This window comes from Haemorhous mexicanus, chromosome 9 (assembly GCF_027477595.1).
Source record: "Haemorhous mexicanus isolate bHaeMex1 chromosome 9, bHaeMex1.pri, whole genome shotgun sequence".
In the NCBI taxonomy this organism is placed as follows: Eukaryota; Metazoa; Chordata; class Aves; order Passeriformes; family Fringillidae; genus Haemorhous; species Haemorhous mexicanus.
In genome coordinates, this window is record NC_082349.1 from 16,633,771 (window position 1) to 16,652,842 (window position 19,072).

Below are 19,072 nucleotides of genomic sequence, written 5' to 3' on the forward strand. Positions count from 1 at the left end.
AATCATGGGCAAAGCAATTAGGAAAAGTCAGAGGCCAGTACATCTCCTGCCTCATCAGCTTATGGTGACACAGCTCTCCTGCTCCACATTATCCTATCCAGAACCTGATGCCATGGGTCAGGTCTGCACACTCCAATTTTTCTTCTGTGTTCAGGATTTGGTAGAGATCCCACTTCCCAGTGACTGCTCCAGTGACAGGCTGAAGGCAGAGCCTGCAACCAGAGGGTTACAGTGCAAGGACAAGCCAGCTTCCTCCCACAGGAGCTGCTTTGGCACATCCCCATGCCCTGTGTGCTGCTGCCCAGCTGCCAGAGCCCCAGCTTCTCGGAATGCGGCTGCAGAGGAAATGCACCTTTAACGCTTTGTGTCTCAGGCCACAAAATATCCTGCTGCAGGCTGCTCAGTACTCAGAGGTGCTGCAAACAAACAAGGGATGTCTGAGGATTTCTCACAGCAGAGGCTGCAAATGCTCTGTAAAATGGAGACCAGCAGATGTGCTGCTAGCTCAAGCCACAGCCACAGCTGAAATGCACTTAAGGCCCCCACAACACACAGTTCTTGCCTTACACCCCACTGGTTTAGGAATGGGGAGGAAAAGAAGGGGCGGGACAGGACAGAAAAAACAACAAATTAAACTACTAAACCACACTGCCCAGGAGGCCAAATAAACTTTTAAAAAGAGGGTGAAGATCTTATTTTTAAATTCAGCAGTCAGTCCAGCATTTTACTCTAGTGAGTAGATTTTGAGTCTGTTTTTCCCTGTGTAAGAAATAACTATTCTAGCTCATACACGAGCCATGGATTTCAGCTCACAGGCAGCAGGTCAGAATCTACCCCCAGTTATCTGCAAAAAAATCAAGTTTCAGCTTTAACTTGCTTTGGAAACGGCTTTGCAACCCCCCAGAATAAACAGTATCAAATCAAAGTATGTGTCATCGTGCTGTACAGGCTTTCATAAGCCTTGTTTGGATGTTTCTTCCCCTCCTGACTCGCTCCCTTCTCCTCCCGTTGTTTGTGTACATGTTTTCCTTCCTTTTGTACTACAGGATATATTTATAAAGGCAGCGATAAGCAAACTCCCTTTCATTAAAACTAAACAAGCGAAGACAAACATCAGAAAGCAGCGAGGGGGGCTGCAGACCCCCAGCCCGGCCGCAGAAGCCGCTCGGGAGGGCGGCAGAGGAAGGGCGGCCGCGGGGCTCCCCCGGCTGGGCCCCCGGCCCCCGCCCCTCCCTGCAGCTCCGCTGTCACCCGTTTTACAGACCACATGGTTACACACAGCTTTGGTCAGCCGCAGCCCATCAACGCAATCTGAATGCATTTAAACATAAATTCATTTACAAGCCAAACACATGCTGGTTTTATTTTATGGTAAAGCGAAAGCGCAGTGCCACAGTCCCCAGCAAGCCCAAACGCTCACTTCTCTTCTCCTGGCTCCTCTGGAAAGTGTCCTAGGAGGCACCCTCCCTTTTATTTGGGTTGGATGGCCCCTTCCTTCCACTGTAATGGCCTCTGCAGCACCTCATTTCTAGAGCACATCAGCAGCTCTGATGCACCACAATCATTTCTTGAACAATAACAAATTCTCTCTCAATGTTCTCAAGAAAAAAGAAAATCCAAATCACAGTGATGTTATGAACACACAGCCTAGCAACTACATCTGGACTGGCTCTGATTTTTCCTGTATTTTATTTCCTCAACACCTAGCTAAACCATAGCAAAGCTTTTTTTGAAAGAGTATTCAAGAAAAGGATGTAAATAAATGTAAACGATCACTGAAGAGGCATTCTCTATCTGTCTTTTTCATGTAAACAGCTTCATGTATCTCATGTTACTGAACCAAAACTGCTCAGAATGGACACATCTCATCTATTGACAGTAAACAAGCTTTTACCCATCTGAACGCGACAACATGCACTTTATTATTCACGCTTAGGAAAGCTGCCAGTTGTACTCCCTGTCCAGGAAGTCTGAATGTTTGCTTTTCTATCTCCATTTGCCAAATATAATTGGTTGCTATGTCAGTTTACTTTAAATCAGATCTCATAAAAAAGGGAGAGAAGTGGGGGAGGAGGGACACTTTTAACTTCTCAGATTTTGGAACACTTTATCCTCTTAATTTGCAGCGCTGCCCGAAGAAGGGAAGCGCACTTCCTAAGAGAAGGCAGGGACGGATGTTTTCTTTACAAGGTTTAACGTTCTCATTAACTAATCAGGCTTGTGCCTGTCTCTCCTAAACACACTCACTGAACCCTACTAAGACACATATTACATTGGTACACATTTAAATGGTTAAATTATCAGGAGTTTCTGCACTCATGCACACTGCAAAATTTTTGCTTCTTTACAAAGCCCCTAGATAAATGAGGTTAATTGTGGCAAATGTCTGGTATTTCCCTTAGTTCTTTTGGGTGCTCTCCAGGCAGCAACAACACCTTTCATGCCCTTTAACTGACTAGAGAAAGGATCAAAAGTACTGAGTCTTTTTGCAGACAAATCAGCTAAAATTCCTCCTCTGTTGTTCTGATATTAGCTTTCCCTCTCTCTTCTTTTACTACCTGTGTATCACAGGACATCTCTACTCCATGTCAAATTGCTTCAAGAAATCTAGAATTTTCTAAAGCACAGCTGTGATGCTTTGGCAGAAATTTTTCATGACTGAAATTAGCAAAACAACACATGACAACACAACAATCCTTGCTCAGTATCTGGAGATGAAATTCCACATATTTTGTGGGTCCTTTCTGCTATCACTTGCTTGAGATTTTAATGCTAATGGTCTATCAAGACAACCAAAAGAGCTCATTCACATAACACCTTTGTTAGCAGCAGAGATACACTAATGAAATTGTATCAGCAAATCTCACTACTGGCAAAAAGGTGGCCTTTTGCTGCATTGCACATAGCACTACAGCAACAAAAATAACTTACTTCACACATCCCAAGGTGCCATTCTCTACCAGCAGTGGCTTTTATCTGTGTTGTGAGTATCAGCAAAACAGAATGAACTCATATTCTCCAACCTTTAGTCTAAACCACGTGCTGGAAACCCAGCACTACTTACAACAAAATGCAATTTCAGAACACGATTCAGCAATGCATAAATTCTCTAATGGCAAAAGACAGCCACTTGATATATGAAATTTGGATTATCTTTTTTTCTTCCCCTTCTCAAGTTAATAAAAGCCTGCAGTGAGCTCTAAAATGTTTCCACTGCAGCTGGATTATCTTGTCTGCCACAGCCGTTGTCCTCTTAAGAGGCTGTGCCTGCCAGAGCCTTGCAGCACTCTGCTGCAAGTTATGTTTTGTAGATACAGGACACTGTGCACAGCAACATAGGTGCACTTTCACAATCCTTTGAAAATCTGAACCAGAAAACTTTCTAGATAATTTTTATAATTTCTGTGATTCTATAATCGGATGAGTTACAGTGTCCCTTTTCTTTCTTATATTCATTTATTACTTTTTGTCTGACCTTTTTCTCCACTTATTTTCATCCCCCAAGTACAAAGCCAGAGCAGCTACCCTCTCCACCACTATGGTATGTGGTCACCATGACTGATGCACTTTGCTAATACAATTCTTTTAACGGGGTTGGTCCCAGTTCTACTGCTGCTGAAGGATTTATCATGCTGGCTTCCCAGTGTTCCTTGACTACTGACACACAACGTGTCTATAGATGGTTCTGTATGTGAATGCAGATTGAACTTCCACAAAAGCAGGACCAAAGGTATTAATTTAACAATTAGTTACATTTTTTTTGTTAATAAAGGTTACCACTTACTCACTGAAATAGCACTTGCTTTTCTTTCACAGTGTTTCAGTACTTATATGATACAGAATTATAAAATTTATACATATTATCACAACCTTTACATTTTCCATCTTTGCTTCAGTTCCAAACAAGTTTCATACACAGCTGATGCACTGAGAAGTATTAAACTGCTTATACAAAAATTGTTGCACTGCCAACTGGAAAAAATGCCATAGTTTTTATTTCCAAATTAACATAAGCTTCTAGGTCATAATATTTACAGAAGCTGTGACCCAACAGGCCTGGATTCTCACTCCTAAATAGCTTCCATGAGGTTTCAGATGCCAGAAAAAAAAGCCCTTGCAGCGGGCTACAGGCAAATTTCAGTGCTCTAAAGCAACACAGGCTTGGAGTTATTGACCTCACATTTTTCCCACCTCCCAGATCTTGGTAGAGTCTTGTGAGGTTAAAAGTGGAAGTAGCTGGGAGCCCAGAAAACTCTAAGGATCCTAAGATACCCAATAACCCACAAGCAGCCAAGGTCACATGCTGGAAATCAAGGCTCCACCAATGTACAGTCCTCGTCTGGGCCATGCAACAGAAAGCTCCCCAAATCCCCTTTTCTTTCAATACAGTATTCCATTTTTGCTAATTTAGTTTAGCATGGGGAAAAAAGTCTGAGACACTGGAAAATTATCTGTGATTAGAGGCTGCACCAATTCAGACACATTCATAAGTATTTGGCTGCACACAATTAAGATTACACGTGACTTCTAGCAATTGAAAAGAGTAGTTGAAGAATAAAGGAATAAATAATTGTGGTAAAATTCCATGTAATCAAGGCCCAAGAAAAATCTTCAAGTCTAGTTATACTCAGAATATGTCTGTTCAGATAAAGCATTCTCTTAACCATTTGGTCCACATCTTGTGCACATCAGCCTAATGTAGTAACTGCAAAACAAACCCCCTCAAAAGTAGTATGGGAACAAAAAGGGATCCATTAACTGAAATACTAACTAAATTCAAAATACAGAGATGTTACTAATGATAATCCACAAGCCAGGAATGCTCAGTTTTACTCATGTCCCAGGTGAGTTTCCAAGACTTGTATTTAAAATTATTTAAGCAAATTTTAAACCATAACACGCAACATCTCCCTTTAGGGAAGGGCGGGTATCATTGGGCTGATATGCAATAGAGGCTCACGGGAGGAGCTGCTGGAAAACTCCTGAGTAAGAAGAGAGAGCAAGGCAGTAAAACAGCCCAGGACAAGCAGTGGTGGCTCGCTGCCCTCCCTCCCTCCCTCCCTGGGCAGCGGGGGCCGTGGTACCTGTGCGCGAGTAGATGAACCAGAGCGCTCCGGTCAGCAGGGCTCCGATGACGAACGCCGCGAAGGCGATGCCCACCACCGTCAGCGTGTCCAGCCCGTACAGCACGGCTGCTCAGGGAAACACAACACAGGCACTCCTTATTTTCACAGGCAGAAATTCTACAGAAATTCACCCCTCCTCTTTCATGGAAGAGCTTTTGGAAATTTCATAGTTAACTAAGCACCGCTTTGAGAAACGGACTGGCAGAACTGCATCAAGGAAATGAAAGTGATGCTTTCAGAGTGCCTTCAGTCCAACCAACTGTTCCACACCGCAAAATAAAACTCCAGCTCAGCACACCCAAGTCTGGAAAATGTCGCAAAAATTAAGCATTTTCTGTTGGCTGTTAATAACTAGCTTTCAATTAAGTATTCATTTATCTTTAAAGAGCATTTTAAAAAGGCTGAAATGTTTGGCAAAAATGCTTTTCATTTAAATGGCCTAACATTCAAGCAAACTTTGCTCTACATCTCCTCAAGTTCAGTCTGAAATCTAGGTGGAGAACGGAACTGCTGTTAAGAGGGAAGAGATGCCAGCAAAAAGTCAGTGAAAACATAAATAGAAACAATTGTTTTTCACATTTGGCAATGCTTTCAATAACTGAAATTAATTCCAGATCACAAAAATAGACACACACACACACACACATAAATCACTTTCTAGGGGAGAGGCCCTTTTGTAGGACCATTTCAAGGGTAACAGCATTTGGATCCTGGATGTATTGTCCTCCAGTGCTAATCATCCAAACAGAAAAATTTCTGGCCTCTGTGTTTTCCTTTTTGCTAATTAGAAATACAAAAAATTTAATAATCATTCTGTAATCTTTTAGAGAAATTTCTTCTTAAAAAACTGATTTCTAGTTTTAGTATTTTTAATATCTCCCAGTGCAGAAAATTGCTTAGTCCAAGAAGTAACATTTTACTGACTATGCTGGCCAGGAAATGAGCTGACTGGATCTTAGTAGTATCTTTCAGTGGAATTTTCAGTTCTCAGAACACAACCAAACCCCTCACTGTATATGTCCTGCATCCAGCAGATGCCCCTAAGGACATCCCTCATCCTCTTTTGACAAAAGGCTTCTCTAGCAGCTCCTGTTGGCAGGGGTCTTCAGGACCCATTTCTGGGTATTTGTGACCTAGTTTGCATATACTACACCTGACAGATAGTGTCTTAGAAGGTTTTTCTTTCATTTTTTTTCTATGAGACTGTTTCTGGTTCCTTTGGCTACTTCTAGTCATTCAAATGCAAACACAAAAGACTAAACTCAACAGTTTTTTCCACCAGGCACCAGTCAGTGTCCTCGCCTCTTAGGAGGAAACACAGTGGAGGGAAGAAAGTTGCATGGAGAAGTGGCAGAAGCATAATTGCTCACTGCCTTTGCTATTTTGAACAAGTTTAGTCTTGAAGACACAGGGACAGGGCAGAAGGAAAACCTTCTTTGCACTCCCTCTTTAAATCTCCATTTTCTCCATTCATTCTCGCTTTGGGCCACACATCATCTGCACCTGTTTATTTTCTTCTAGTGCTGCTTCTCTCCTTTTCTAGGTCACTAATAGACCCTGATTCATTCACTACACCAAGATAACATTCAAACCAAAGAAATTTATCCATATCAAGGCAGAGATCTCATCCAAGCATAGCATGGCCTGTTCATGCTGGTGCTGGAGCACCTGGGGCTGTGGTGCAGGACAGGAGTGAGGCAGAAATAGGACACAGGTAGGGCACAGAAGCTCTGAGGGATGGCACTGCTGCTCTAACACTGCTGTTGGGAAGCACTGGCCTCAGCAGAGAGGGGAGATAACACATACACAGCACAGGAACTTGCTAGGGCTGAGACTCTCAGTGGTGTTTCCCCAAACCTGATTTTCACATACACAAAAGGTCACAGTCCTCCCCCAAACACTGATGGGAATGTCTCAATCAACAATACAGCCAGAATTCTGTTCTGTCTCTGAATTCAACAGGCACACACTGAAGCTTCTTATGAAAGCTTGAACTTTCTTAATTTATCTATTGCTTTATGGACAAACATGTAAAGATTAAAAGAGATTGCTTTAAGAGTTACTTACGTGGCTGTCTCACGTTTGGCTTTGGAAGGGAAGGATCTAATTTAAAACAAAGAAAATGCACAAAACATTAATCAGATAGAGTTCTACATGCAGCCTACAAACTGTGCAGGTTCTGATCTGACAGAAAGACATGAACTGTAATTTTTACAAACCATGAATTTCAAGAAAAGCAGACCAAATTCAGTAATCTCACTCTTCTCAGAAAAATTCTTTTCACATATTAATTATTCTTCAATGGACTCTATCTACAGTATAGTTCATGCACTGTATATTTTGCTGGCAAATACACTGCAACCTTTCCCAAATCAGATGTCATCAGGCATGACCCACAGTAACTCTGGTTACCCCTCTGTGGAGCTCTTAAAGTTCACAGATTGTGAAGGAACAAAGATTGTGTTAAGGTGATTACATTCATCTGACCACTCACTAATCATGACATACCAGCACACTAAATCACACACACACACAAAAGCACACACTCATTAAAGAACAGTGAGATTTACAGTACAATACATACTGCTTTGTCCAAATTGCATGAATATGTGTTGATTCACCCATTTTCCTGAGTTCTACACTACATGGTATTCTGTCTTGGAAGTTTTAAGTTTGTGTGGGTTTTTTTTTTTGTTGTTGTTTTGTTGTTGTTGTTGGGGTTTTTTTTGGGGGGGAGGTTTGGAAGGGGAAGTTTAAAAATTTATTATTATATATAAGAAATAAAAGTTCATAGGAATTGTTCAAAGATCAAAGATATTATTTTAGGCAAGAATATCAAATATCATCATCCTAGTGATAAAGATATCACCTCATAACAGAAAGAGACAAGTAAACATTTAAAAAATGAAGAATTTCCCCTCCTTTTTCTTAATTGGCCTCTCTTATCTTTCTCCAAGAATGCCACTTCAAGCAGAAGAGCTAGAGATTCTGGCTTCAGACCCAGGGACTTGTTTGGTTAGCTGCAGTTTGATTCTGGATTGCCCAGCAACTCAGGGATTTCATTTATGTTCTGGCATATCTGAGTGTGATCAGTGCAACAGAGCACACTCAGATATAAGGTATAAGGATTTGATAAGATTGTGTTTCAATACTTGTTTTTGTATGTTTAGCAACTGGAATAAATAGTTTAATTCATTTCAATGTGAACATAAAAGCCCAAGAATACTGAAAATAAATATATTCATTTATTTGAAGTGTTCTTAAATAAGACTATGCTTCTAACTTCTAAAACCCAGATGGCAGCAATATCCTTTAGACCATTAGGCCCTGAGACACATGTGCCTACAAAACCCAAAAAAGCATTTTATTCTTAAACTGTGTTATTGTGTCTTGTTCTAACACGTGAGTATCTCTTGCAGATCACTTTTGGCAGATGGTACAAAACAGGTGGAACAGTAGTAGGAAACAGGTGAGGACATAGAAGGGTGTGTGGGGTAGAACATGCACAAATAATCTGGAAAGTTATCAAGTGCACATAACAGCAAAAATATAACTGAATAGAAGACCTGCAAGGAGGGCTGGACTGAAACCAAGGAGCCCTGATAAGTACAAACATGGGTAAGGCACTGTCAGATTGTCCAAACACTCCACTGGCATATCCCAAGTGCCAAGAAAATGCTTTCTGAGCTGAGGAGAAAATGAATTTTCCATGCTATTTCTATCACTGGCCTCTCCACAGAGAATATGAAATCAGCTAATGATAAGCTGTGTAGCTCATTATCAATTCTCTTCAGACATCCAGTTCTTAAATGTATTTTACTGTGACTTGCTCAGAGCAACTCAGAAGCAGTGAGAATCACTGAGGGCTACAAAAAACATCTAATTTAAAAGCAAGTGCTGCCAGCCTTTAGAATTATCCATATTTTCTATACCTTTGTAGGATAGAGGCACTTGTTAATTACCCTTTTGACCTTCTTTCTATGACCTGTCTATTTTTGCTGTAGAAATAATAATCTGAAGTTTCCACACTTAGCAAAAATCTGAACAACTTTGCTAGATTATTTCAACAGAACATAAATTTCCTAGCATATAAATGGCCATCCATGTGCATTTCATGGGAGTGGGAGAGAGCATGGGGAAATGCAGGAATGCAAAGGGAATGTTATGTGGCATGGAGTTAGGTTTTAAACACTTCCATTGGGATCTACTGCAAATTCTCATTCAGATATAGTATTGTAATTTCTAATACAGGCAATGACAGTTATAAGCTTGTCTGAAGAAAAAGAATACCTTTGCAATGACCAGTTTGTTCTGACTTTTGAAATGTCAAGCCCGTGACTTTCACATGTGGCTTGATAAGGAGAACCAGGGGCAGTACCTCACATAGAGGGGTTTGCAATAGTGAAAGCTGGTTCTGTTCACATCAAAGAAAATGAAGAGTACTACCTCTGAGAGGTAAATTCTCCTATTCAATAACATGATATAATGTCTTCTCCAAATCTAAGGTCCACATATTGGCCAACAATGGCATTTGGCTTTATGAAAGGGGTTTTGAGTCACTGCAGAACAACAAAGCTACATTGTTCATGTGCCACTTGGTATTTTGTCTGAAAGCTGGGATATGCTGGGGAGATTTCCACCAAGAGTCCTACAATTATACCAAATCACCCACAATGCAACAAAATACTCTATCACACTGTTGTCTTGTAAGTAATCTTTATAAATTTAGCTTGTCTTTGCACACTGAGACCTTGTGCCTCTGACAAAGGCAACATTCTGAGTGGAGCCCGAGATGGGAGCTGTGCACAATGCTCCACACATCATAAGGACAAGAGAGCTCAAGTACGAGTCTGTTTAGTGAAAGATGAATTTCAGTTGCAGGATTTACTCATTCCCAGTAGAAAACCCACTGAAATAATGAGAGCTGAGCAAAATGGGAGTCCAGAATCAGGCCCAAAGCACAGTTTTAATTGTAACAGCAACAGATCAAATACTTGACTTGAATTCATAATAGATTTGGTCTGTATTAATAATTTTGTCAAAAACCCTCCAAACTAAATATGAGCTGACTTGCAGAGTTAGACAGAAACAGTTGTTGTATATGTCCCCTAGCAATGCTGTATTTGAACTTGAAATTGTTCAAAGACTAACAGAATGCACTATAAAACAGAGATTAAAGGACTCCTGATCACCACCCTTTGGATGCTCCCTGAAAAACATTCCAGGGGTCAAACACCCTTTGGACACCATTGGAAGATTTTGATGTGTATGGGAAGCCACTGAAACTTCTCATGAAATGTCAATGCAAATACAAAAAGAAAAGATAAATGAAAATATTTTCTTCCAGGACTGGATCAAAACATGACTGATGCTCTTGTCAGAGTGATCTACTAAGAAAAACTTTTTAATTAAATGAAACTGAGAACAGTTCTTACTTCCCATCACTCACAGGGCATACTCTTAAACTACAGTAAGGTCCCATCATGCTGTTTGGCATTAGCTCATAATGCACTTCAGCCTCTCCAACTCCTTCAATCAGTTATTAACCACACTCTCTTTTTTTTTTCCAAGAAAGATTACATAATCAAACAAGTCCCACCAAAGTAGAGCCCCTTTGTGCATACTGTCCTTTGCTCTTCATAGTTTAAGAATGTAGTGAGTCTCCAGGGGCCATCTCTTTGCCTTACAAACTTCTCAGGCTTTAAGATCCTCAGTACTTTGTGATTCTGTTGTTATTATTCGTAAATTTATATTTACAAGCACAATAAATAAAGGACACAGCAGGGAGCAGAAGACTGCCTTTGATCTCTGGGCAACAAGAAATTGCTCCAAGTGCTACTGCTACATTCATACTTCCAAAACCCATGTTATTCTGTACTACTTTGAGTATTCCTCTCTCAATGCTCAGCAAACCCACAGGACCAGAGAACACTAACATGGTTAAAAAATGGCTGTGACCTGGCCTGATGACTGCTGCCAGGAAAATGTCCTGACAAGTAACACCTTACAGACACACCACCAGCACAAGATTATACAATGTCACATGCTCCCTCGTTTCAAGTGACTGTATGTTACACAGTATTCTATATATATAGCATTATTAAACAGGTCAAGCTCATTTTTATACCTTCTTGTTTTCCTTCATGTGCTATTACAACAAGGGGCTTGGTGAAGGTTTTCTTATTGTGCATCATGGCCAGGATCATATCCACATTGAGAGAGGTGCAAGCTTCATCAGGAGGAATGCACTGGAGTGCAAAGAACAGAGGTCAGAGTCACCCATCTGCCAGGACAGCTCTGCCAGTGGCACAGTTGCCTCATAACCAGTTTTACCCTACACAATATACCAAAAAATGAGAACATCCAAACAACCTTATCTTTTGTAGCAACCAGATTACAGTATTATCTAATATGGTGCATGTCTTTGGAAATTAAAGCTAACATTGTTTGTGCTATGGATATGCATAGAAAAGATAAACTTGAACCACTTGTGCAATAAAAAGCAATTTCTATTTGTAGCCACCTAAAGAAATTTAAACAGCAACTGCAAATTATGCAGTCAAAATACACAGTATAATAACTCTTATCTACTAAAACTCTGAGCCTAGAGATATGTTCATTAGACAATTCCATAGAAAACTATCTATTACCTTCAGACTTCAAATGAAAAAAATACACTGTTTTTATCTAAATCAGAAGTTTTAATAAGTTTTTAATTAATTACTGACCTTTGGCAGTCCTTGAGTATCTTTGCCTTTATTTGTACACAAAGTCAACTCGCAGTGAAGAAAGAGCAGTGAGATGTTGAACATTGGTTTGAACACAAAGCTAAATCTTTTTCTGTCCTTCTGTGCATGTGGTATTGGAAAATTCTTTTTCTCAATACTGTAGAATTTAACAGATTCATCTTTAGGACAAATGTTTTCTATAATGGTATAGTCAGACATTCTATCTGGATTTGAAAACGGGGAAACAAAGCACGTTTGAATAGCAAAGCCCAACGATCTGTCAGCTTTAGTCACAGACACCTGCATTAAAGAAAGAGACAGTAAGGTCTCAGAAATGACATTTTTAGTTCACATTTCATTAATATTTTCAACAATTTTTTAAGCAGTTTTCCAGTGCCATTTCCCATCTGAAGTATTTTGAAGGCTAAATGTTAAGGGTAAACTGTCAAACTGAGAGACAGAAAATCTGTGGTTTCAAAACCAGCAGCTGTTTAATAGCATAACCATGCATAAATACAGCAATCCCTTATCTTTCTGAAAGCAGATGAACCCCCCCCCACCCCCAGATAAGACACACAGTTAATGTCTGTGTCTGCCACCTGAGATGGCACTGCCTCCCTTAGACACACAGGCTATGACAGAGCTGTATGGAAATCAATCACTAATTCCATGGGTTTGTATCTGTTCAAAATCATAAAGAAAATAGGGGAAAAAAAAAAAAAAGGCAACAGACACAACAGAGAATCCACTCCCAGCCAAGACAGGAATGCAAAGGCAGAGAGGAGGTCATGGTCTGACATGTGGGTGGCATTCCTGGGCTGGAGGGGGTGAGGGAGCCTCCTAAAAAGCCCTCATTTCTTGTGAAAGGATCCTTTTAGCTTATTGTAAGTTTGAAATTCATATTCTTTTATAAAAAATAATTAAGACTGAAAGCTTCCAATGCCCTGATGTTGCTCAGCTGGTTTGGAATGCAGACAATAAATGCTACAGAATAATTCGAAGGAAAAAATAAATGGAATTTGTAACAAATGAGGCATGTTGCTCTTAATAAACAACAGAAGCATTTATCCAACCATTAACACTGCCCAATGAAACAGTCCCACAAGAAATCTTCTTAGAAGAAATGTGCTTTATATGCATATTTAATCCATATGTGCTGCATGCATCTTTAAGGAAGAGCCTGCCAAATTGTGTGGTCTATGCAGTAAATTCTGGATGCTAGGAGTTTTGCTGTGAATAAAAGCATTTCTCCTTTTTTCTCTCCCTTATGTGAGCAGCAATCAAATTAGAGATGAAGGGATGTGCTGAAGCATCTAAGCAAGAAAGACTATCTTCTAAAAAGAACAGAAATAAAGATGGATGAACAAAAGTCAGCCACAGATACTGACAGGAAACAAGCTGAGGGTGTAAACTAATTAAAAAAGAGATTATGGAAAGTAGGACAGGCATACTACAGTTAATTAAATAAAAAAAATGAATGATATTTCAAGAAAAGAAAAGATACACAGGAGGAAGGTGTTAGATCAAAATATGATAAGAAAATGACAGCAGAGAAGAAAGAATAAAACTCCAGAATCCAAAAGATTCAAACACAAAATAACCCTTACCAAACAAGGAAAAAGGAGATATAGAATTTTTACCAAATATGTATTTATCAAAACACAAAAATATTTTTCTTAGTAACAAATGCAAAAGAGAAACAAAAAATGGGAAAAAAACCCCCAGAGTCATCTTAAAAAAATGGAGTCACTGAAGTTCAAAACTGATATGTTTTCCACTGTGCAAGAAAGAAAAACAGAAAAAAAAGTCTTTTGCCAGGACAGGTGATGAAGAAATCAGAACATCTGTCTGAAGAAACAGCTCCAGCAGGCTCAGAGTCAGAGGGATTCATCCCAGATCAATGAAGGAAGTGGATGGTTTTAAGTGTTTGTTATAAAAATATTCTTAACTGAGTGTAACAGACTTTATTTTTGCTTTAGCTGTCTTAAGTACTTTCCACTGGGTAGAGAAAAAATAAATGACAAAGGACCCTGAAATAATGAAGAAAACTGCACCAAATGGGTCACTGTGCTTCTCATGTGCAACATGGGCTCCCAAGGAAGAACTGACTTGGGCATGAGAAACACAGCACAGCACTGCAGCTTCTTCCTGGTCTTACAACCCCATAGCTCACACCTTGTGATTTACTTGCCTAGAAACTGGCAATACTTCTCCATTGCCAAAGCTGTATTTATTAATGTCTGCCACTATTTGAAAATCCAAAATTCTGTTCACATAGCTATCTTTAAAAACACTGACTGCACTGGTGTGAAATTCCACAGATTTCATAAGCAACTCAGCAACACATGGAAATATTGTGTAAAATGTACCTGAAGTCAAGGGCACCTGGCTGTTGATTTTGTTTTAGTGTTAGGTTTATCTAAATCTGCTAGATCTTATGTGTCCCAGCATTCAAAAGAATAATAACTGATGCTTTTAGGCAGACTGGAGAGAGACCAGAATCTGTATTAACTGTGCAACCTGAGAACACTAGCATATGAAAGAAACACATTTGTAATAATTTTTTTACATGTCTACATCTTTCAGATGAGGTTCAGACATACAATAAAATGAACCCATCAGGACATGCCAGTTCAGAGCATGAGCTCAGAAACCACCTTAAATTTGGTATGGAAGAGCAGATTTAGCAGGAATCACCAATCTACCTTTTAAGTTAAATTCCTCCATTTTGCAAGAATCTTTTGGGGTTTTTACCCAAAATATTGTCCTACTTCTTATCCCCCAGTTTTTGTTCTCTGTAGGCATCAGAGTGACCTGAACCAGCTGCCCAACAAAACCCTTCAACTGACAAGAACAGATCTGGCTCAGTTGCACAGCCTTGCAAAACCCTTCTGCTAGTTTGAAGTCTTTTTCAGTTACCTCTACATATACTGGCCCATTCTTGGCAACAGAGAAGAGCCCTTGGGAGGGAGCAAGGAACAAATCTGTTTTGTACAGGTCCATGTTGAAGGTCACATTGGTGATGTGTGGTTCAGGAGGCCAGAAAATGCCTCTGTCATCCTCTGGCTGGTGCAGTGTGCAATTAAACTAAAATGAGAAAAAAAAATACAGTAAGGTCATGAGTCAGGAGTGGTAGGACACATTTCTTATGTACAATATCGACCCACCCAGGCTACATCTCCTTAGTGCAAATCTTCAACAGGGTCATGAGAAACTGCAGTAAGAAGAAATGTGTTAAAAGACAAATGAATTTCTAGACAATGAATATAATTTATGTGAAGGTCTATTACAATAGGTATTTCTTCACTGTCAGGTGCAAAACCGGGGGTAACATACCGCTATTTCAGGCCAGCTTGAGAAAGCCACCTCTCCCTCGTCAGCATCCCCTGGAAATCCATTATCACCTGATTCCATGTCGTCATCTTCAAAGCCACTGCCTTCAGCTGGTGCTGACAGCTGGATGACAATCTGCACAGAGAGGGTTGCAAACAAATTAGATTAGGTGCTAACTGAGCACTCTCATGGTTGTTATTTTCTGCTCTCTTCAGAACAATGCAAAGGCCACAAGAAGAGCTTGCAAATGGTGAAAGCATGTCTTGAACAGCCTTGTGCTGAGCGTGTAGGATATGTAGCTTATATTTAAAGAATGCCTGAGTTTTTATCCAGATTTAAGAGCCAGTGAAGAAGGACACCAGTCTGGGTGTTGGTGTCTGAATGAGCAACCCAGCATTTCCATTCTATTTCTAGTATTTCTATAGCCAATACTGAAAAAAGAAATGGCTTTCTAAAGCGGTATTTAGCTACTAGCAGTTCTCCTTAGTGTACTCATAAAAAATCACTAAAAATGCTAGGGTCACTAAAGGACTTTCTCTTCTGTCATCAGCAATTTTTTTGGACATGTACACCCAAAACCATAATATTACTTCCTCATTTTGCTACCTTTTTTTTTTTCCACTGAATTCTGCCCTCCTTTTTTTTAAATCATCCTTTTCATATGTCTTCATTTATTCACCTGGAAATTTATGGTTTTGTTTTCCAGTGTTCTGCATTCTGCCTCTTTATGCTTGCCGCTTCTCAGCTAGTTCCTTCCCTCTCAGGATTTCAACTTTGTTTTCTTAGACTTAGAGCAACTGCTAAAAAATTACATACACACACTCTTTGACAGTCCACTGCAGGGGGTCTGTGTTTTAGGAGAAACGTTACCAAATTCTGAACAATCCCATACATCATTGGGAGTTCAAGTGTATAGCTAAGACTATTACAAGACATGATGGAGAAAGGAGAGGAGGTAAATAACCACTTTACTTTGGGCCATGATAGAATACAGGGACCATGAGAGTGTTTAGCTCCAGACCCGTGCTGTTCTGTCGTTTGCTGAAGATTCTGTCTTGGGTTGGGACTGTTTCTAAAGATAGGTGCTACTGAGTCCCCAGCACAGAACAGTTTTAACCAGGCAAGGACAGATCAGATTGCCTGAGCTGTGTTTGGGTTGGACCACAGGCTTTCCATCATTTGCCAAAGTTACTTCTAGGTACTGGAAAGCTCAGCAAGAGAAACGTGTCATTACTTTTGAACCCAGAATATCTGCATTGTACTCTGGTTCATAAGCTGAGCCAATGTGGAAGCAGTTGATTACAACCTAACTGGGCTTCTTTTGCATCATCACTCATATACAAGTACTCAAGAGTCCCTTCAATACGTATAGCAACTGCTAAAAAAAAAAATTTAAATGGTAAGATAAAAGCATGCAAAAATAATGTCATTTCCTCACATTTTAAAAGCCTTTTTTCACACACAATTTTAGAAGAAAGACTTCACTTAATTCAGGGTATGAATCACAAGGTAGTGCTTTGTGCAATTACAAAACTTCATTCCTATTTCTCTTTACAGCAATGTATTTCTGCTTATGTATGGATGATCAGAGCTGCCCAGGGAACACCAGTGCAACTTCTCCCAGTCTGGTACAGATGGTCCCCAAAGAGCAGCCGTGTTGTAAAATGTGTTTAACTCCAACTCCTCTGTTTCCTTTGGGATACTATCTGACCACAGGAGCACACTGGATGTGCAGCCTTCCTACCTCCTTGAATACAGGGACTGTGGTTGCAACTGAGCTAGGCAGGAAGGATTAGGATCTCCTTTTTGCTAAGACTAAAGCTAACTGCAATGGCTTCCTTGTCCTACAACAGTGTGCAGCACAGAAGGTGGATCCTCTTTGTAAAACACTCACAGAGTTAAAATAAACAATCTTGTTCAAGATGTATGCTGTCCGAGTGCCACACTGGTTGAGTGAAGATTCCAAGATGAAGTGGGTGCCGTTCATCCTGGCTCTGCAGGAGTGGTCCAGCAGCGAGAGCTCGGTGCGGGCGTGGCCGCCGGCCTGAAACAAAGGCGCTTTGTCAGGGGCTGGAGCAGCACTGTGCTCGGCTCCTGCTGCACTGCAGCTCGGCACCCTGCGTGACTGCTGACAGCAGGAAGGGCAGTTCATTGTACTGACTTCCAGGCAAGGTCACTCTCAAAATGCTGTGATACATGGCACACAAGGAATAAATGTAACATGGAAAAAAAGGAAACAACAGGTTCATTATTAATCTGCTGATTAATAATGCTGACTCTGTTTGGTCTGAAATGAGCTAAAATGCTGTTTCAGGCTCTTTTCCACAATACAAATGGACACAAACAACCTATCAGCTGGTAGATGGTAAAGACAGATCTTTAGATCTATTTAGGTCTCACACTGCTACCAAAAGCAGCTTCTTTGGAAATTAAAAACTCAGACTGATGGCTGAGCATAGTAATTTTTTGTTGGTTCTGAGACAGAACCAACTGTGCACACCTTTAATCAGAAATCCCTCTAAAAACCACCAGATTGCTGGGGAGAGAAAACACTATTCTGAGTTATGGCAAAGAAGTTCCACAGTATAGTTTCCTCACCAAACTATTTTGGGGGGATTGTGTGGTGATGGCTGTAGGACTTTGAATGCTTATTTTTTCAATCAAAATGCAAATAAAATGGGCTGTCCAAAAAAGCTTCCCCAGTTCTGAGAATAAGATATCACACCAACCTGTAGAGAATCTTTTTCTACAGCTACTGTCATAACTTTGTCATCACACTTTATTGACAGGGCCATATCAGCACTGCCCTGAACTTCTTCAGGTTCTTTATGTTTTGAGAGGGAATGCCCGAAGTCATGATTTATTAATGTATCTACTGAATGCCTGGATGGGAAGATTTCTTCTCCCACTGTGTCATGTCTTCCTCTGTTAATGTGAAATGGAAAAGTCACGCCATCAGTATTCTTTGGAGGCGGCAGTGGGTTAGCACCCAGCAATTCTGTCAGCTCTGGAGGAAGGGAATGGTCTTCTTCATCATTCATCTCTTCTAAAAAAAAAAACCAAAACCAAACAAATCCACATTAGTTTATTAAATATTTTTCCTAAAAAGTATTCTGAATTAATAATTTTCATACAAAAAAAATATTATCCATAAAAGGAGCTCCTGAAGGTCATTAAAAGCAGCATCTTTGTACTTTTTAGGTAAGTAGTCACATCTCCTACAACTGTTTAGCTGTTACTGAGGCATCTAATCTAGGTGTACTTCGTCCCTGTCAGAAATCTCTCTCACCAAGAGCTAAAATAAACTTTTGATGAGTGGACCTATTATATGTAAAGGATCCAGAGAGATAAAAGAAACATTACATTCATTAAATATACTATTTTGGTACTGCTGAAAGAGCCTAAGTGCAAATCATTAGGTGAAATTCTTCCACTACCTGACCCATCAGAAATTCAGTCACCACTGTTGTGAAACTACTTATATAACCAGAATGAAGCTAAATAAGAGTTAACTTTAGAGTGAGTAAATGAGGAAACTATCTCTCAGTTTATACACATGACTGCTGAGGACAGAGCCCATGGGAGTGCAATTGATAAAATTAATGTGAACATAAGCTTTATCAAAATTGTAAAACAATAGTTTAAGTGGTTGAAACTCAGAATTAGTGAAAAAAACAAATGCTACTCAGCTAGCTTCAATGGATGCACATCAGCAATTACTTTGGCCAAATACCCAATTTTTTTCAATAGTTGTATTTATTCTGTTTGCCCAGACTTTTTTGGTAAGCCACTCATGTCTGTAAACAGTTTCAGTGTTTATTTAATCGTCTCAAGGAAACACTATGCTCATACTTTAGGAAAAAACACACTTAAAAAAAAATCAAA

The 19,072-nt window shown here is 39.9% G+C and overlaps 1 protein-coding gene across 1 annotated transcript in view; it reads right to left on the minus strand.

Moving 5' to 3' along the window:
- Positions 1 to 19,072, minus strand: part of TGFBR3 (transforming growth factor beta receptor 3) — a 107,674-nt gene that overhangs the window by 5,008 nt on the left and 83,594 nt on the right. The window contains exons 9-16 of the mRNA XM_059854223.1: positions 17,917 to 18,233; positions 17,082 to 17,231; positions 15,191 to 15,322; positions 14,774 to 14,941; positions 11,855 to 12,154; positions 11,254 to 11,374; positions 7,194 to 7,229; positions 5,085 to 5,192 (exon numbers count right to left, since the gene is read on the minus strand). Coding sequence (XP_059710206.1) covers positions 5,085 to 5,192; positions 7,194 to 7,229; positions 11,254 to 11,374; positions 11,855 to 12,154; positions 14,774 to 14,941; positions 15,191 to 15,322; positions 17,082 to 17,231; positions 17,917 to 18,233 — 1,332 coding nt within the window. The remainder of the gene's footprint in view (positions 1 to 5,084; positions 5,193 to 7,193; positions 7,230 to 11,253; positions 11,375 to 11,854; positions 12,155 to 14,773; positions 14,942 to 15,190; positions 15,323 to 17,081; positions 17,232 to 17,916; positions 18,234 to 19,072) is intronic.